Source organism: Parasteatoda tepidariorum, chromosome 6 (assembly GCF_982258835.1).
Source record: "Parasteatoda tepidariorum strain Cologne lab strain chromosome 6, Ptep-v5.0, whole genome shotgun sequence".
Classification (NCBI taxonomy): Eukaryota; Metazoa; Arthropoda; class Arachnida; order Araneae; family Theridiidae; genus Parasteatoda; species Parasteatoda tepidariorum.
The window spans coordinates 96,763,131-96,784,196 of NC_141760.1; the positions used below are offsets into that span (position 1 = coordinate 96,763,131).

The following is a 21,066-nucleotide window of genomic DNA, read 5'->3' on the forward strand; positions in this document are numbered from 1 at the left end:
AATTGTACAACACTATTTAAATGTATACTAGTTACCATTTCCAGTATTGTTTCATTCGAGATAACTCTTTGTCAGTACGCAATTCTTTGTAAAACTATATTTTATCAAATTTCTTCGTAAGTACGTTGTTTCAGTTGTTCTCGAGTAATTTAATGTAGCTAAATGATAAATTATTAAAATTGATTAAGTTTAATAAAATTAATAAGAATTTTCTTGACTTTTAATTAATTTACTTATATGAAACTAAATTGACTTAATATATGTTAATAAATCTGAAGTTTTAATGAATAATGTTTAATATAAGTTAATAATGAACTATTTTTTAAAGAAATTTAATAAATGGAAGACCTTATTGAAAACCACCCTCCTTTCATATCTCTCTTTAAATAAACTAATTTTGATGACTTTCTCTTCTCTCTTTACAATTAATCACAATTATGAATCATTTTGTTTTTATTATTCTACGGGTATTTAAATTTTATTTCGTATTTGATAAAAATTCCAAAAAAAATTGCATTAAAGTTGGCGATTTTGGAACTCTTACATGAGCTAGTTCTAAGAAAAAGAACCGCATGCATAAATCTTAATATTGATCTTTGGATAACAATATCAAGTAAAGTTGAACAGAATAACATTTTAAAATGTAGTTATAAAAGCAATTTATTTAACTCTGAATAGTTCGTTCACATGAAAAGGAAGAAGAGAATTTAAACTTTTTCAACTTTCTTGGCGTACCGCTACAGCTTCAGTAATTCGGAAAGTCTACCATCATTCACTTATACGTTTAAGTTCAGCAACTGTTTTCGGATAAATACCAAATAGTAGAAAATACCAAATACTAGAGAAATTTCTATAAACTGATTTGAAGGAAAGTAACGACTACCACTTGCATTTGTATTTCTGATTTTTGTAACATTAACATAAACATTTTTTGCAACTGAACGATTTTGAAAATTTTCGAACTGAAAAGTTTTTGCACATAAGTAAGCAACTCAATTGTTCAAAGAGAATTTCGTACATTTTTTTTACAATTGATGAAAAAGGTAATCCTTTATTATTAAACTTAAAAATGACCATTAATAATTTTAAATATAAGTTTTTAATATTATATTGTGATGAAAGAAGTAATTTTTAAATATTTTGTAGTGGGTAAATTTTATACCAATCAAATTTTTGAGTTAAAGATGTTCAGAATTCCTTAGACACCAAATTAAACAAAACTATATATATATCTATAAAATTGCTTAGACAGAATCGCAAGTTTCAGAATCTTGTAAAAATCTAGTGTTATTAAAAATTAATCCATGCGATTTTAAAAAAATTTTGACTGAATGTTATACAAAAATCATTCAATTATCTTAAAAATGTCACATGAAATAGACTTATCGATGTTTCTATTTTTTCCAGCCCTGTATAATTGATATTGAAGTTCTTCAGCTAGAATGGAATTATTTTCGTTGCAGAAATATTCGAATACATGATGAAAATCGATAAAACTGTGTCAGTTCTCGTCTATGAAACTCTCTTAGCTAAAGACGTGATGTCATCTAAGAGTGGCAGCCAAAAGGTAATTTATAGACTTTATATCTAAATGAATGATTCATTTTTAACCACAAAAATTTACTCGCCGAAAAAGTTTCATTTGTTTTTCTTCTGTTTGATACCTAACTTAGCCAACATCAAAAGTACATAACACAAATTAGACACAATGACGTCAAAGCTTAGAGGACGTTCTGTCTTGATGAATTATCAATTTTATCACCCAAAAAAATAGATTTGCTTTATGAATTACTCTCAACTGTTATCTTTGTATTTGGTGATTTGGACAGCATCAAAAGTAGGAAGACGCAAAGGGTACACAATGACATCAAAACATATAGGAGTCCATCGTAAGATCCTAAAGTGCCTCTGAAATAACCTGGAATTGTCAAAAAATAGTTAGTTAGGGATGCCAGCATAAGAATATTCATAAAAGAATAGCCATTTATCAAAAATTTGCAGACAATGAAGAGAGAGAAGAATGTGAGATATTTGTCAAGGTTCTCAGTAATCACCACTCTTAACTTTAAAAATACCTTTTCAAAATTAAAGTCAGTCGATAAGACACATAAGCGTCACAAAGTAGGTTATGAACGAGAAAAAATATCGTTTTCAAAGTTCGTGAGTCCTGATGAGGCAGGTGGGTATTATACAGTTCGAAACTGGAATATATGCTTAATGAAACTTGCACACGGAGAAAAAAAAAATTCTGGTAAAATTACCGTTCAGTATCATAATAACATTTCTAGTTAAAACAATTCTGGTGATCAAAACCAAGCTTACCAAGCCTTAACCAACATTTATTTTAAACGAATAGATCAATAGATACTTTTAATTTTCCAATGACCACCAGGGTTGACATTCGTCAATTCAGATGGATGTGGGCAGATTTGTTGGCCACTCTTTCAGGGGCACCATATTAGCTAGACTAACGTTGCTCCCACAGTAAGGACAGATAGTACAGAGAAAGCAACATTTATACATTGTCCGGGATTCGAACCCAAAACCTTTCTGATGCAAGACCAGTTCCCTAATGCCTACACAGACCGGTCGGTGATATTTCTAAAGGGCTCAATTTTATGACAAGGAGAAACGAGTTCAGGTGAAATTACTGTACTATGTTGTAATAATATTTCTGGTAGAAAAAATACCATAATTCTGGAATTAAAAACCAAAGTGTACGATATTTAAAGCATTCATTTTGTATTTCTTAAGCCCATGTGGTAACGAGTTACCGAAAATTCCGGTTTTCAAAATTGGAGATCTTATTACCCGACAGTTAGTAAAAAATACATAACTGAAAAGTAAACTTACCTGAAAAGTACTGAAAAGTAAACCGAATAATTGATTTTTATGGTAGTATCTAAAGTATGACGCTAAAATTGCTAAATTTTACCACAATTACCAAATTTTATCACCTTTTACGAAAACATATTTTATTGCTAAATTTACCAAAATATTTACCAAACCGCTTCGTTAAAAATTATCAAGCTCCTTGTGTGTTCTCATAGAGCCAAAAAAGTGGTAAATTTCACCATATTCTGGTTGTTTTGACTTTTTCCACTTTTTAGAAAACCACTGGAGTTGAACTCCGGTAGCCGTCTACATTGACCTCTGATTAAATAATCTGACGAATTATTCAAATGTATATTAAGGTTAGTGACTACGGAACACACAGTATACATAACAAATACTTGTAGTTTACATTTAAGTTATACCTATTAATGGAGACATGGTGAAACTCATGGGTGCGTACATGATTAGCCTAGAAGCCATGGCCATCGATCTTTTTTCCTTTTCGAAGAATGCTGTGACGATGCCTGGAAGTCCAGTGGTATTACCTCCAATTGTTGCACCCAAAATAGACGTGACAACCAGAGTTGCTTGAAAATCCGACACAAAAACCATGGCCAAGCAGAGCAGTCCCATGCAAGCAAAACAAAAGGCGCAGAAATTAATGCTGCTAATGAAACCACTGTCAGTGATAAAACCCAGAGATAAACGTCCGAGCATGTCAAATAGCGAAAGAGCCATCACAAGATATATTTCTTGATGTTTTTCGGAGCCTTTATCGCGTCTAATATCTACAATAATCGTCCAGTACATGTATTGCACGTAAAAATGAGCACTAGTAACTGTTGCAATAAGCAAGAAAGTTGGGTTCCATAGAACATTTACGGAAGAGCGTGAATTTTTTTTGGATGATTGATCAACAGAATATACTTTTACTTTTGATTCAATTGATGCACACTTATTAAGAAAATCTGAAGTTCGATTTTGATCTCTAAACTCTTTTTGATAAATCATTTCTAAATTGTAATGCTCCAATTTTTGCATTGATAGCCTGTTTACTTTCGACAGGTCATCATGAGAAATGCTCGAACTTAGACGTGGACTCAGAATGCTTTTATTCTCCAAATTCATGCAATGATTATTTTCGTTTAAAATTAAGTCTGTTGTTGCAGCCGGTTTGGAGTCTGGTTCACTTTTATGTGATTTAATAGAATTGATAGATTTGATTGGATGTGTTGATTCACCAGCAAGATCAGAACTCTTTTTGCCCCTTGAGTTTAGTGTACTCGTATTGAGTCTCGGTTTTGTTAGTAACATTGAAACTGGTACACCATGTAAAAGAATTGCAGATGTAACCAAAAATGTTCCAGACATGCCGAAAGTTGCCAAAATATATGCTAAGAACGGAGGAGTAGCGAATGCTCCTAAACCGCTTCCTCCAAACACCAGTCCAATGGCTTTCGCTCTGTGTTTGATGAAATGTTGATTAATGATTTCAGGAAGAGTAGCAGTTGCCCATCCAAATCCAACACCTGTAGAATTTTAAAAACTAATGTATCTTAAATTTTCTAATAACTCTCCATGAAACTAATTGTTTTTTAAATATTTGTGAAGAAACAATTAAAACAAAGTTATATATTTAGCATTTTTTAAGAAAATAAATATTACCATATATTAATCCTAAACAAATGTTGACCGTAAATATGTTTTCAGCAAAAAAACATCCTCCAACACCGATCGCACACAATAATGTTCCAATCAATGTCACCGTCTGTAAACCAATTTTAACCCCAAAATATCCGGCAAATGGACCTGGAAACAAGGTGATATCACGATTGAAATATTTATTGAAAATAGAATAAGATTTAAAAACATTAGATTATATTAGGATTTTAATATTAAATAACAAAATAACTTAAAAATATCAGATGATAATAGGATATAAAAATATTAGATTTAAGAACATCGAGAAATTAAAGCTAGATAGTAAAAGTTACCAAAAAATCACAATAACTGCTTAAAAACAATAGTTAAGTGATAAATTATCCAAAATTCGCAAAAACCTATTCAAGATATTTAAGACGGTCCGTCTGGTATTACCTGGTAGTCTAAAAAACTTCACAAGTTTCAAAAATTTACAAAATTGAAATGACAGTCAACATGTTAACGTTAATGTTATGTGTTTAAACATGGCTTAAACGCATAAAAAATAAGCACTCATTTTCATGACTGGGACACCTTGACAGACGTAAATTTAACGAAAAAAAACGTGAAGTTGCCAACGAAAAATGGACGAAAAGGTAATAAACAAAAACTATAAAAAACACAGAAGACGATAGAGAAAAAATGAAAAACTAAGCAAGACAAAACACAGTGGCGAGAGACAGATCTGGGTAAAATGTATTTCCAATCCTTATGGAGATATGGGGAAGAACTAACATTAACAAAGGATTCAGAGTTCCTATGAATACAATAAGATTCCGGGATATTAAGAAGAGTCGACGTGACTGGGGTGGAATTGATTCCAGCATTGTCTAAATTGAATTTATGTCCAAGAATTTATGAATCAATTGAAGATTTCTCGAGTTTTTTTGATAACGGACATATCTATCGTGTTCCTTAAGTCTAACTCCATCTAGTTGTGCCCAGAGCCCCCAACTTGTGAGGGAGGATACAGTAAGGAGTCCCTGATTTTTCTTTTACTTTTTTCTTGTTATAATGTAAACTCTTATGCAATTGCTTCAAAATGGGAGAAACATTTAGTGTGAGTTTTTATAATTTATAAAATTATAATTACCTCAAATATAAATTTGATAAATAGTGCTTTTTTATGTAAATAAGAAATATAAAAAATTTTTGGAATGCTTTTGATGCTTTGCCAGGTACTTAGTATGAATGTCTTGTTTCCCACCCAATTTTCATCATTCTCGGTTACAATTAAATTAAATACTCTAACAGTTAGATTTCAGTATTTTTTTCATAGTTTAGCTAAATTAAAGTTCGATTTTCTAAATAAGCTATCATGTTTACAAATCGATGCTGTTGAAAATGTTTTTTATTGTTATGATTAAAAACTATGCATGCTAACTGAAATAATACGACTCTTTTAGAGGACCAAGTGGCTCTGTGACCAGAGCCCTGAGATCTGTAATTCTGTCTCTGATGATAAAAATGCTAAATTCATTCTTGGACCTCAGTTAATCCAAAATATGGCTAACATTATGCAAAATCCACATGCAAAGTTTCGAAGAATTCTACAATTAACTTCTTTTTTTTAAAAATGAGTCTAAAGATAATTTTTTTTAAAAAAAGATTTAAAAAAAAAAACAAAAAAAAACTTATTTTATATAAATAAAAAAATTAGAGATTATAGCTCCAATTCTTGTAAAGTACTTAGACAAATATTTATTACTATAATTGCTCTTTTTTTTCGGTAGGCATTTTAATTATGTATTCTGAGTGTCGTTTTCAGTCTGCGAAATTGTCACTTTTAATCCAGTCGGATATCTTGAATAAATTACAATAAAAGGAAAAGAAAGGCATTTAAAATACTAGCCCATTCTTTACCTGAAACGCTTCTCATTAAGTATGCCAGAGCAAATGGAAAAGCGGCATTCTTCCTGTTCGTTTCAAAATGGTCAAGCATCGAGACAAAAAGTTGTCCTCCTAACCTCATCGGCCATGTTGAAAACAAGAATACTGCACTACTTGCTGCTGCCACCACCCAGCTTTCTAAGCTGTCGACTCCACTCCCCTTCATACCTTTAAAATCAAATAAAATTGAAGATCAAGTTATGTTTTAATATACCACTCCGCTTTATATATACAATATCTAACAAAATTGAAGATCAGGTTATGTTTTTATATACCACTCAACTTCATAACAACAATATAGAATAAATTTGAAGATCAGGTTATGTTTAAATATACCACTCCGCTTCATACCTACAATATATTTTATTTTATTTTTTAACCGTCGCACACCTAATTTTTAGGATTACGACTACGCCGTAACCATGTAATTTTGAACACAATCCAGAAGACAAAGGAACTCCTGGATCAAGTATTGGGAGAAATTTACCTCCGTGGAGGATTTTTTAAGGGAACTAACCCGTAATTGTGTAACATGGATAAGAAAGCAACGAAAATCTCCCACGTTTAGCCTAAAGACAAGCAGATTCTAGCCCATGATCCTTCTACCACTGAGAATATTTCATGTCAGCACTGTGGTTAGAGCAAGCCGAATGCAGAACTCGTATAGATCAGCCATGGCTGGGATTCGAACCCGGTTCACCTAATTGGAAAGCGAACGCTCTATCCCCTGAGGCATCACGGCTCTTTTTTATAATATCGAACACAATTGGAAGATCAGGTTATGTTTTAATACACCACTCCACTTTATACCTACAATATAGAACAAAACTGAATATCAGGTTGTGTTTTAATATAATTCCTTAATCGGTTATTTTGTATTTAATCATTATCAGTTACAAAACTTTGTCTATTTTACATCATCCCATTTGTAAAAAAAGCTCTGTAAAGTTAAATGTTGCTATTTCAAAATCTGCGCACATTACAGAAATTTGTGATAAATATTTATCGTTATAACTTTATTTAAAACGAATCTTCATTTATTTAAATTTACATCTTTCGTTTATTGATAAAAAAAATCTTATCATCGTGAAAGGCAGTGACATGGTATCGAGGGAAAATTAAGATAATTAACATCAATACAGTATCAAAAGAAAATGTATCATTACCATTAATGCTATCAAAACAATGCATTGATGTCATTCAATGCTAACGGTATATAATCTCAATATTTTAGATTATCTGAACTTAATTTTGATATGTATATATACGTAAATAATATCGGTAATAAAATATAATTCTCCACTTAGATTTCTGTGTCAGTAAGCCCATTTTGCCAGTTTGAGTATTTATAATATTACTGTGATTGGAGAAGTTTAGCATTCCTTGAAAAAGTTGAGTATGACTTATTATGTTACGTATATGCGAGAATTCAAGTATTCACTTTTAAGAAAAAATTTATGTTGCTACTATATTTGACTTAACAATGAAATGAATGAATGTTACTAGTACGCATGCTAGCCGTTATATTGAATTGGATTTCTGTCTTTCCTTTCAAGGCCATGCACAACTTCCTGGGCCATGCACTACTTCCTGGGCCATGCACAACTTCCTGGGCCATGCACAACTTCCTGGGCCATGCACAATTTCCTGGGCCATGCTCAACTTTCTGGGCCATGCTCAACTTCATGTGCCATGCTCAACTTCATGTGCCATGCTCAACTTCATGTGCCATGCTCAACTTCATGTGCCATGCACAACTTCGTGGGTCATGCTCTACTTCGTAGGCCTTGCTCAACTTCATGGGTCATGCTCAACTTCGTGGGCCATATTCAACTAATCATATTCGGCGAACACCTAATCTGTCCGAAAGACAGTTGTTTGTCATTCCTTTGACATAAATTGTTGTATACAAAAATAAAAATTGTGAGTGCAATAGATTAAGACGATTGGAATATATTTATGTCGTAATTAAATAATTTGAAGGATAATGATTTTGGTCACTATTGCATATAAACAATCAAAACATACATATAATATTCAACAATCGCTCGATAAAGTTGAAGATGAAGAACCAATTATCACATAATTAAAGAAATTATACTTACCTTAATTGTTATTACTCTATCACCGTAAATATTGTGGCAACATTGTGCGTTATGGTTACAAATTTATTAAAGCAACGAAATTGAAGATGTGTGAAGTTCAGTCATTCGTCCTTAAATGAAACGAATTTTTTCTTGGTGAGTCACACGCCCGCAAAAATTAAACAACAGAATACGATGCCAAAATAAAAAATGATTGCAAACACCTGCACTTCATGAGAATCTGAAAATGAAGTAAAATATATTCCGACATAAAAAAACTAATGTTTTTCGATATCATTTTGAAGGAATATAGCTATGACACAGAAAAGGATGGATACCGTCTGTTCCATACACTAATTTATTTGTACAAGATTCATTTCTCAAAAGATAAGAACAACAATATAAACTAATTACAATATAATCTCATGTTGTACTAATACTAATGCAATAGGCACCAAATATTCACTATATATGCATGAAAACAACGATCAACATTCTGAAAATAGGCAGCTATGTACTATTTAAGTACCTAGCAAATACTATCGATTGTAGAATTGTATTGGCACAATTGTGTCAGAAAAATTAACAGAGAAATAGAAAATACCGCATGTTTTATACCTCAAATTGTATTTCACATATAGTGCGGCTTTCAGGATAACTCCTTCAGAAATCTGTCTCGCGTTGTGGCGGGTACCATGGTTACGAGAAAAAGTCACTTCGAATAGGGGTGAATAGTTTTGTCTTGATCTTTGCATAGGTCAGCATGAGTAAACCAATCAACACCTTCAATCCTCCATTGCACCCCCATTAGAAATATGCTCTATCTTGTAACCATAGCAGCAGACAGCCCCAGACAGTTTGTCTGGAGGAGTTCTCCTCAAAGCCACACTTTACATCGAAACATACGACCAAATAGAACAAATATCAACCATCAGTCTGCTTGTGAAAATTAAAATTAGCTCCTTTGGTTACAGAATGTCTAAGACTACTTATGATATCCAATCTTAAGACTCCATGGTCCGGGGATTACGGTCATGGTTTGGGTCATGACAGAAATAATCCATGGTGTGGTTTTCGCAAAGACTTGCGTCCTATCACCGGTTAGTGCAGCTCAGTGCCGTAACTTCGTCCCTTGGGTCTCTAGGGCAAAAATTTTTGGTCTGGACCCTTCCAAAAACTTTCTGTACTCCATCTCTAACCGTTATTTGAGCTATTTACGTATCATGTTAGCTCATATATTTAGGGAAACAAGTTACTTATTCACATATAAATTAGATTAAAAAATATTGTAAGTTTTCCACGTGGCAAAATACAAAATTTGAGTGAAATCGGTTAATCCTGAGAAATTAAATTTTAAAAAAGTTGTGCATATAAAATTCGATTTCTCAGGAACTATTCAACCAATTTGGCTCAAGTTTTGCAATTTTCCATAAGGAATTAGATACTTTAAAATGATGCAAAAAAACTGTATACCTTACAATTCAAAATTTTTCAGACAATTGTTAAATGAAAAATAATAAATTATTAATTAATTATTTATTATTGCATAAGTTATTTATTGCATAGAGTTATCTTTGAATAAAAGAATTTTATAATTGTGTGCAAAAATGTTTCAATTCCCTAAACAGCTCTAAATACGAATACGAGCGAAACACGAAATACTCTATGGTGAAATACGAAAAAATAAAAATAACGTTTGAGATCAACAATTAAATTGACAATTAACCTTTGGATCGCTCACCCGACCAAACTATTGGAACCATATTTCCCAGATTACGGCTACCCCTTATAGTAGGAGGGCTAGAAAATCGAATTCGTTGAAAAAAAGTTATGTTTCTTCAGAGAAAGTATGTGTTTGCGTCTGATTCGTTACTTAAAATAAAATATCGTCCGGACTAATTAATTAGCATATTTGAGGTCACACCCTCGAACTATTAAGATGGAATCCTAGAACGCGATGATCCGATCATTAAATCAAAAGTTATTCAGGGTGATTCTTTTTTGCTCACTGTAAGTTAATGTTACCAATTTACGACATCTCACAGAGGAAATTTGATTAGAGGGAAAAAAGCCATTCATGTTGTCTACTCTTGTCCCCCATGTCAGCAGTAGCTCTCTTTTCTTCTAAATATAATGCCGATCATAAAATACCAATTTTATAAACCACTTGAGTCTCTTGAGATGGTCGAGTGGTTAACGTGCCTGACTGCGAAGCCAGTGGCTGCGAGTTCGAATCCCGCTCAGGACATGAATGTTTCTCTCTGTGTGTTGTTCTCTATTGTGTAAATGTGGCCCACCCTATAAAACGGGTATCTGTGGCGGTGTGGCGTGGATAATGTTGCTCGCTTTCGTGACTTAGGTTCACAGGTGCCCACTGGGTACCGTTAAATGAGTAACGCATCTTCCTAGCCGAAGAACGTAGAAGTTCAGTGCCTGTCGTTAGGGAGAAAAAAATGCTATACAAATCTCTTGAATCCGGTTACTATATTGCTAGGAAGGTCCTTTTAAGACAAACCAGTATAAAAATAAAAATTATTTAGTAGTTTCATATCTAAAAATTTCGACTCGCTCTATGGAAATTGAAGGAAATTGCATACTTTTTTTATTGGCATATACCCACGTTTTGAAAAAGCCACAATTGAAAAAATATCCAGAAATTTCTTCTCTCTATACATTGATTAAAAAATTAAAGTTGCATTATTCCAATATGGACAGGACCCTAAAAAATACAGTTTTATTTTGAAAAGAATTCGTTCTTGAATATTTGGCCTGTTGAAACTTCTCATCAGACAGAATGTCAAATAAATATATGTATTCATGACCCCATGTAATCATATATGACAAAATAATGACAAAGTGTAATAGTTTTTTTTTTTAATATTCCAAAACAAAAAATTAGAGAAAGCCAAAGCTTTTTGCTAATTAAAAAAACTGCTTTCAATGGTTTGTCATGACAATGAATATTAATTGCTACGGATTTCTAAGATAAAAAATGCAATAAATTTAAACAAAAAATTTCATTGAATATCTTTAACATAGGTTATAGAAAGATCATCTTCATGATTTAGAAAAAATTCATTTCAAAACTGTGAAAAAAAGAATAAAAAAGTGGTTAGTTAAATAAAAATTAAAGCAGTCTCATGCGAAATGTGTTTCTCATCTTGTTCCAGTTTAATTTATCTGGTTTTGAATCGGATTGGCTATGTAAAAAAACGGAAAATAAAGTTATTTAATTGATAAACAGAAATGTTCATTTCAATGACTATTTTTAACATTGGCTACAGTAAAGATCATCTTCACTATTAAAAAAATGAAAATCTCAAAACTGCAACAAAGAATTGACAAGCTAAATAAAATTAAAGTGAAAAGTTAAATAAAATTAAAGCAATTAAATAAAATTGAACTGCAATATTTGAAATGCGTTTCTCATCTTGTTCAGGTTTAATTTATCTGGTTTTAAATCAAAATGGACATGTAAAAAAAGGGAAACAAAGTTATTTAATTGATAAACAGAAATGCACACATTTTGAAGAAATGATATTTTATAATTCTGATGGTCGGATAAATTCTTTTCCTCCATCAAATGTATACCATAACCCTTTCAAAGGCCGTGAGAAGTATACTTACCACCAATATTTAACGTTAATGGTAAACCTTTTTACCATCTTTAACTTAGGTTTTCATTTGTTAATAACTTCAGCATTCTTGAAGTGCGTTTGAATAAAATTGGTATCCATTTGTTAGTTTAAGAAAACGTATAAAAGTTATAAAATACATAATTCATTTTAAAGTTTGTAGCATTTCTAAAATATATTTTATAAAAAATGAAAAATAAAAGGCAATAAGTTCCTAATAGGTCATGATAAATAAACTTTAAAATTTAGATAAATTTTTTATAAGCTAAATGAGTTTTATTTTCTTATTTGAATTACTATTCTAATATCAATTTCAATAGCAAAAATACTTTAATTTACCTTTACTAGAAATAAATGGCCCATTAAAGGGTTAAACTCAGAAAAATAATACTTCAGAAGAGTTCTCAAAACGTTAATTAGCACAAATTATTACTTTGATTACCCCATATGATTTTGATTAAAAAAACTAGATAAATTGCATTCATCACTACTCCCTTTTCAAATGTTACGGAAACAAATTGTCCCATTCGTAAATTTTTTTTTAATTAAAGCAGCTTTTATTACTGCTAATAATAACATTGTAAAGAATTTTTAAATGAAACTTTTGTATTGAAAATATTTTTTCGCTATTTTAATTGTTTAAAGTATAAGTTGAGGTTAATTTTTTTGCATTAGGATAAAAATTATCTTTGTTTATATAAATTATTGTTGGTGTATAAATGATATTTTATATGGTATATTTCAAATAAACGAAAATAAATGTGTAACAAATTTAGTGTTTGTGCTCTGCTCTCTATACATCGTTATCCTATAAGATAAGAATAAAATAGTAAATTTAAGAGAAGATTAATTACTTAACTCATTCTTGTTATTTACCCGTATCTTGAAGTAACAGTTTTTTTTTTCACAAGTATATAAAACTGCAATAGATACCATTTTTTGTCAATGAAAGCAATGACTTGATGAAAGCAATGGACTTGAAATTAGTTTAATTTGAATTAAATAAAGATAATGCTGACCTCAAAAAATCGATATAAGATAGTCTCTCGTAAAAGTAGAAAGAATTATCGAAACAACGAAATAAAATATTTTTTCGAGTAACTTTATTTTTTGTTGACTGAAAAACAGTGACTTATTAAAACTAAAATACTTTAGATGATGACATATTTTCAGTTATACTCAACGAAACATATCTGTTTTATTAAATTAAATGCTTTTTTAATTAAATTAATTTTTTAAAATTAAAAGTAGCATTTAATTTTTGAATGAAAACAAAGTTTTTAAAAAGACTAAAAAAGTTCGAAGTTCCGATTTAAAAATTTAAAGGTCTTAATAATTTTAAAAATATAAAATAAGAACAAAATCCATGCACACAATAACGTAAAATCTTGAACTAAAGTAGTATATATATGAATGCAATTTAGTATAGGAATATAAAAAAAGCAATTTATATGTAACCATTCATTTAAACAATTTCAATAGTACATTAATACGCAATTTTGAATGCATTAAATAAATTAATGTAAACATTTGCTTACCTCCTTAGAAATCAATTTCCCTTTCGTTTTCTTGTAATTCAAAATTATGATATTTATGTAGGGAAAAAAAGTTGCAAATTATTTTAACTAGTCTCAATTAAAGTTAAGTTTTAATTTGAAAGATTGAACAAAATAAAAGTTAACAAACAATTTATATTTGAAATAAAAATAGTTTATTTAAATTATTCAATTAAATGAGCTAAAACTTGAAGTTCAACAGAGAGTGATTAGAACGTTAGTTACAGAATGGCCCATTAAAGGGTTAAATGGCCCATTAAAGGGTTAAACTCAGAAAAATAATACTTCAGAAGAGTTCTCAAAACGTTAATTAGCACAAATTATTACTTTGATTACCCCATATGATTTTGATTAAAAAAACTAGATAAATTGCATTCATCACTACTCCCTTTTCAAATGTTACGGAAACAAATTGTCCCATTCGTAAAATTTTTTTTTAATTAAAGCAGCTTTTATTACTGCTAATAATAACATTGTAAAGAATTTTTAAATGAAACTTTTGTATTGAAAATATTTTTTCGCTATTTTAATTGTTTAAAGTATAAGTTGAGGTTAATTTTTTTGCATTAGGATAAAAATTATCTTTGTTTATATAAATTATTGTTGGTGTATAAATGATATTTTATATGGTATATTTCAAATAAACGAAAATAAATGTGTAACAAATTTAGTGTTTGTGCTCTGCTCTCTATACATCGTTATCCTATAAGATAAGAATAAAATAGTAAATTTAAGAGAAGATTAATTACTTAACTCATTCTTGTTATTTACCCGTATCTTGAAGTAACAGTTTTTTTTTTCACAAGTATATAAAACTGCAATAGATACCATTTTTTGTCAATGAAAGCAAAGGACTTGAAATTAGTTTAATTTGAATTAAATAAAGATAATGCTGACCTCAAAAAATCGATATAAGATAGTCTCTCGTAAAAGTAGAAAGAATTATCGAAACAACGAAATAAAATATTTTTTCGAGTAACTTTATTTTTTGTTGACTGAAAAACAGTGACTTATTAAAACTAAAATACTTTAGATGATGACATATTTTCAGTTATACTCAACGAAACATATCTGTTTTATTAAATTAAATGCTTTTTTAATTAAATTAATTTTTTAAAATTAAAAGTAGCATTTAATTTTTGAATGAAAACAAAGTTTTTAAAAAGACTAAAAAAGTTCGAAGTTCCGATTTAAAAATTTAAAGGTCTTAATAATTTTAAAAATATAAAATAAGAACAAAATCCATGCACACAATAACGTAAAATCTTGAACTAAAGTAGTATATATATGAATGCAATTTAGTATAGGAATATAAAAAAAGCAATTTATATGTAACCATTCATTTAAACAATTTCAATAGTACATTAATACGCAATTTTGAATGCATTAAATAAATTAATGTAAACATTTGCTTACCTCCTTAGAAATCAATTTCCCTTTCGTTTTCTTGTAATTCAAAATTATGATATTTATGTAGGGAAAAAAAGTTGCAAATTATTTTAACTAGTCTCAATTAAAGTTAAGTTTTAATTTGAAAGATTGAACAAAATAAAAGTTAACAAACAATTTATATTTGAAATAAAAATAGTTTATTTAAATTATTCAATTAAATGAGCTAAAACTTGAAGTTCAACAGAGAGTGATTAGAACGTTAGTTACAGAAAAATTCTCTTGACAAAATGACCTAAGTAAATGTCAAAAAGTCATCACCTTATATGCCTTATTAAAAACTTACATCTGTTTTCCTAGAACATCTAGATAATTGCTTGTTCAAGACAACTGACTATCCGACTTATATATGGTTATGTAAATATATTTCATTTTATAAAAGAACAAAAAGCCCAGGGTCATAAAAGTGATAAAGGGAATTTAAAGAAGCAAAAGGACATTTTCCCATGGTGCAAGAAGAGATGGCTATTTTTTGAGGAGTCAAATTACTGTAAGTTGTCTCGGTTGGTGGTCTGAAGGTGTTGAGAGTCGAATACTTTAAAATATATCTATTAGTCAGTGTAGGAAGCATTTTTTTGCTCTATCTAGGGTAGTATAAAAGAGTGGCAATTATTTTAATTTTCTAAATACTAGTTTTATTTTTATATGTTGTACTCTTCTCTTTTAGTGCTGCGCTCTTCTTCTCTTTTTGTATTTTAGTTTTACATTTTTTTTAATAAATTGAAAGTTGTCATATTAAGAAAAAAATTGAAACAAAACAGATTTTACTCGGGAAAAAAAGTTTTCTATTTCAATTTGGAAAAGAGCTACTAAACTGAAAAAAAGTAGCTTTTTTTATGAAATTACCAATTCTATTTTACTCTATTGTAGCGAATGTCAAAGTTTCAGAAGGGGTGGCACATATCATATTATCTTCCTTCTCAATTAAATTTCAGTGGAGAATAAAGTTTCTATTTGGAAAATAGCTTTAAAGTTGAAAATAGGAGTTAAATATTAATTTTACTTGACTTTATTTTTGCGAATGTCTGAATTTCAGAAGGGGTGAAGTATATTCTTCGCTCCCTACTTTAATTTAAGAGGAAAATAAAATTTTCTTTTCGGAAAAAAGCTTCAATTTTTTTTTTAAAAAAAGAAATAATCAATTTTACATGATTTTATTATTGCAACTGTCTAAACTTCAGAAGATACAAAACACATTTTCGCCCTCCTTACTTCAATATCAAAAAAAAAAATAAAGTTTCTGACCCCCTCACTATCTAAGAGGAAAATGAAGTATTCTATTTGGAAAACAGAGTTGAAGTTTTAAAACAACTTTCTTTTCTAGAATTTCCAACTTTGCTTGATTTTATTCTATTAATGTCTAAATTTCAAAAAATGCGAAGTAGATTTTAGACATACCTTTGGAATTTTTATTATGAAATCAAACGTTGTCCACAATAAAATTTACAATGAATATTTGTAGTTCAAGAATTTTTAAAAAAAATGCGAACAAAGAATGTGTTAAAATTTTTTCATGAAGAACTGGCTCTAAACTTTTTGAAATACAAATAAATATCTATAAATATCTAAAAAAAACTCTTTAAAAAAGTCAAACTTTATCCAAAACACTTAAAATTTGCTGACACGCAAACATGCAAAATCATTTTGCTTCTTAAACTGACCCACAGATGGCGACACTACAAACTGATGGAAGCGTTGACAAGTCTTCTACGAGTTTCACCACATATCATAGAGACACTATGACGAATTAGAGTTCTCCTGCAAAGTTTGTCCCTTAAAAGTAATGAAGTGGTGACAACATTTCGAAAGTAGTTAACTCCATTTGTAATAAAATAGTTGTAATTAACTAGAAGAAAAATTTAGATTTTTAGATCACAAGTTCTTAAAGAAACTGAAATCGAACCAAGTGAAAACGAGATTTTGTGCCATGATTCACAAGCAATCAACACCACCAAATGGATAATAGATTTTATGAATTAAGTATTCTATTACAATGTATTAGTCAGGAAATGAAGAACTCATACAAATATAAAATATGTTTTCAGAGAAATTTATATCAATAAACAATTAAGTGATTCATAATTTATTTTTTTTTATCAGGCAATAAACAATTACTTTTTAGAGCTAAACTCTTATCTTAGCCATTTTATTAGGAGTTAATATTAAAGTACATAAACTGAATCGTAATCAATGAAACATTTACAAAAAAAAAATAGTATAGACGAAACAAAGAAAACTCCTGTTTGTGTACTTAAGCAATAATATTTTATATTTCAGCTAATATTGCAATATGGCAAAATAACTCGTCCGTATAAAATCATCCCACATACTCGTCAAATTCAATAAACTCATCCCGTATTAATTCATAAATTGTTTTTACATCAGTGTGGTTATTTAACATAAAAGTGAAACAAATCTTTGTTTCACAATGTTAGCATTTCGAAACTTGCGATAAATTCTTATACTAGAACATGCAAAAAGACAACTTATTTATTTATTTTCAGCTTGGCACTTTATAACAGAATATAAGCAGCTCCTCGATGCGATAATAGACTTAACTACTCGTCGGCGATTTATTTATTATAGAAGAAGAGATAGCTAATTTTAAATATTTATCTTCTTGATTTTATGCATCATACATCCTGTCTTGATTCCATAAATTTTAACCTCTTCAAGATCGTAATCATGCTTATATGATCACACTATTCTCACTTCGCTGCCCACAACATCATATATGAAGCAGCCCAAGATAATATACGGAACTCTCGTATTCGAACGTATAAATTTGGAGTTTGAGGCTATAGGAGGAGAGCGCTTATTTCATCAACTGCCGGTACTGAAAGAGTTAATGAAATGAAGCAACAAAACAAAAATCTTACCCAAAAAATCTGGTTTTAGATTGCTGTAACATTTTGATAATGCAACAAACATCCAGGAAAGAAATAAGAGATTAGTTTGATCTATATATTTCAAAAGTATTATTATTTAGAAGTAATTTCGTGTTAAAGAAACTGGCTTTAACAACGCTGTCTAGCGCCGCAGTGAACAGGATTTAGAGGCCCTTCTACCAGAAGATAATTATACTATTAATTAGAATATTATAATTTTTTTAAAAAAGGAAGTTCAAAACATATTCTCACCATTTTTACACTCTTTCAAACATCAATAAGTTTTTAACTAATATTATTTTACGAAAACTACACATTTTCTTTTTTCAATATAGATTTTTAAAGAAATAAATGAAAACATCTTAAAAAATATATTTTTAAAGAAAAAACAGACTTTATGTAACATTTTATTTATTCGAGCTTAAGAGTATAAAAAATATGCTCACCTTTACAAACCCATTCTACAATTTAAACAGAATATTACACGTGTCTTGAATCTTATCGTTGCCAGCGAGGGCATGAGAACTTTGGATATGAAAGCAATGCTTTTCGAAAAAAGGGTTAGTATGTGGTTCAGTGTAGAATCAAATTTATCTAACTTAATTACTTTACAAATAAACGTCTGATCATTTCATGATAATGTTTCCGTAACATTTCTCGTCAGTCAACATCAAAATTTCAGATGATTCTTTGGAAAAATGATAATAAAATAAATAGCAATAAGAGGTGATGCAATGAGTCGGTAGTTTACGTTAAATGCGTACAGAAAAAAATGTGACATTGTTTTCGCAAACTAATGTTTTTGTGCATAAAAACAAAAACAGCGATGAAAAAGAAAAAACTAAAAGCAGAAGAAAAAAAAACTCGTCTTCTTACCTTAATATACTTGTTTTCAAATCAGCAGCAGGTAGGAAAAAGTAATCTGCAAAGCTATAAACATGGTGTTCCGTAAACACTATCCTTAACATACATTTTATTTAATATAATGATTTAGCATATTTTTTTTAAACAGACATTAATAAAAGAGTGAAGCAATGAATTAGAAAATGTCTGTAGTTTACATAAAAAAATTATAACAGTGCTTAGGCAAAATAATATTTTTCGAAATAAAAAAAAACAGCGATGTTTCTTTTAGAAAAAAAAAACTCCTTGGTCTTGTTACTCTCAGATACACGTTTTCAAGTCAGCAACAGATAGAGAAAATAATCTGCAAATTTATAACCCTGGTGCTCTGTAAAGACCGTCCTTAACATATATTTTTTTGAATTTAAGGAATTAACATAGGCTTTTTAAAGCAAACATCAATAAAAGGGTGACTCAATTAGTTAGAAAATGTCTATAGCTTACATAAAGAAAGATTATAACATTGCTTATGCAAAAGAATATTTTTGGGAATAAAAAAAAACAGCAATGTTTCTTTAAAAACATGTAAAGACACGTTTTAAAATCAGCAACAGATAAAAAAAAATAATCTTGATCTGCAAAGTTATATACATGGTGCTCTGTAAAGACGGTCATTAACATATAATTTTTCTGAGTCTAAGGAATTAAAATAAAAGAAAATTTTGAACAAATATCGATAAAGGAGGGGGTGACGCAATGAATTAGAAAATGTCTATAGTTTACATAAGCAATTGTGAGGTTGCTTACGTAAAATTATATTTTTTGGAAATAAAAAACGATTACAATAATGTTGCTTTTTTTAAAAAAAATAGCCTATTTCAACTATACAAACACGCTTTCAAATCAGAAGCAGATAGGAAAAAAAGGATCTGCAACATTATAAATTCAGAATGTTCAGTAAAAATGGTCTTTAACATATATTTTTGAAATTCTCGGGAAAAAAATGAAACAAAAATATGTAAAAATTAGTTGAACCAAAGTTTTATTTAGCCGAACTACAGAAACGACTGCATTGTTTAGATATTATTAAATAAAGCAATAAATAAAATTATAATCAATGAGGAAATCAATTTTCAGAATGCTTTTTATCGACTATGTAGTCTTTCATTTCAAACTAAATATTTTAAGGAGACTGAAAGTTAATTTAATGTGAAATGATGTGAAAAATTTATCTCACATTTCATCGGTTTCTTAATCGTTATATCTTAAATGATAAGAAAAATATATGTGAATATGTGAGTTTTCAATTGTGCTCAAAGCTCTTTTTTAATTAATTTTAAAAGTATGGCATAGCACGTAAAAAATAAATTTATTATTAGCTCACAACGGTCCATAAATATTTCAAGTGTACTTCTCATTCAGTATATTTATAATAATTTATGAGGCATTAGAATAAGTAAATATAGATCCATATTCTACTAATAAATAGTGATAGTATAAGTAATAGATATTATAAGTAATAGATAGTGATTTCTCACATGTGTTTATATCCGAGTCACTCAGGAAGAAAAAAAAACAAATTAATTAATAAGCAAATTTATTTTTTAAAAAAAGCATATTTTTCCTGATTTCATAGCTGAAAATGTGACAATCGTCATTAATTACCCTATTTATTCCATACATTTTAAACTATTAAGGGAGAAAGTATTTAATAATCCAGTCAATAGATCAAAAGTTAATCAGGAGTCTCGTTTTTTTCCGTACTGTACTGAAAGCCATACAGTTACAGCTGATTGTAAAAGCTGAAAATTTCTATTATTATATAGATAAATATATAATGCTCCATTTTTGCTGTTGCTGCTTCCTGATCTGATAAAATATATCTATGAGCTTATGATTTTTTCAATCTTGTTGATTTTTTTTATTAATATCAGACGCACTATTAATATAACACGCAAAAAAGTAAAATGGACATTAACTCGTGAAAATCCGAAAACATTTCAAGTTCACTTTTCCCCCAGTATAATTACAATAAATTATTTAAATAATTTTTATTTCATTATTATTTAATTAGTTGCTATTGAATTATTTATTATTTAATTATTTATTATTTAATTATTTATTATTTAATTATTTATTATTTAATTATTTATTATTTATTTATTTATTATTTAATTATTTAATT

The 21,066-nt window shown here is 29.2% G+C and overlaps 2 protein-coding genes across 3 annotated transcripts; one reads left to right on the forward strand and one right to left on the reverse strand.

Annotated features, from left to right (window-relative positions):
- Nucleotides 1-646: 646 nt before the first annotated feature.
- Nucleotides 647-18,573, reverse strand: LOC107436449 (monocarboxylate transporter 9-like). Of its 2 annotated transcripts, none has more exons than XM_071178361.2 (6): nucleotides 18,485-18,573; nucleotides 8,532-8,751; nucleotides 6,400-6,594; nucleotides 4,501-4,644; nucleotides 3,258-4,364; nucleotides 647-1,918 (listed from the first exon to the last, which is right to left on the reverse strand). In XM_071178361.2, exons 3-6 carry the CDS (start codon nucleotides 6,590-6,592, stop codon nucleotides 1,782-1,784), a joined length of 1,581 nt encoding a protein of 526 aa, XP_071034462.2. In that variant the 5' UTR covers nucleotides 6,593-6,594; nucleotides 8,532-8,751; nucleotides 18,485-18,573; the 3' UTR covers nucleotides 647-1,781. The 2 variants fall into 2 exon arrangements, with proteins under 2 accessions (XP_071034462.2, XP_087022342.1); XM_087166216.1 differs by having other exon boundaries at nucleotides 6,400-7,169; nucleotides 8,528-8,751.
- LOC147808225 (uncharacterized) lies at nucleotides 1,408-8,412 on the forward strand. The gene is made up of 2 exons (XM_087166217.1): nucleotides 1,408-1,567; nucleotides 7,983-8,412. Exons 1-2 carry the CDS (start codon nucleotides 1,478-1,480, stop codon nucleotides 8,208-8,210), a joined length of 318 nt encoding a protein of 105 aa, XP_087022343.1. The 5' UTR covers nucleotides 1,408-1,477; the 3' UTR covers nucleotides 8,211-8,412.
- Nucleotides 18,574-21,066: the final 2,493 nt, after the last annotated feature.

What these genes read in the sequence shown, in the direction of transcription:
- LOC147808225 (XM_087166217.1), top strand. Translation starts at nt 1,478, where the DNA reads ATGATGAAAATCGATAAAACTGTGTCAGTTCTCGTCTATGAAACTCTC. An exon ending in CTAAGAGTGGCAGCCAAAAG is followed by an intron (nt 1,568 to 7,982) that starts GTAATTTATAGA and finishes TTTCCTTTCAAG; the next exon opens with GCCATGCACAACTTCCTGGG.
- LOC107436449 (XM_071178361.2), bottom strand. Translation starts at nt 6,592, where the DNA reads ATGAAGGGGAGTGGAGTCGACAGCTTAGAAAGCTGGGTGGTGGCAGCA. An exon ending in TTGTTTAGGATTAATATATG is followed by an intron (nt 4,365 to 4,500) that starts GTAATATTTATT and finishes AAAATTCTACAG; the next exon opens with GTGTTGGATTTGGATGGGCA. An exon ending in CACCATGTCTCCATTAATAG is followed by an intron (nt 1,919 to 3,257) that starts GTATAACTTAAA and finishes TGACAATTCCAG; the next exon opens with GTTATTTCAGAGGCACTTTA.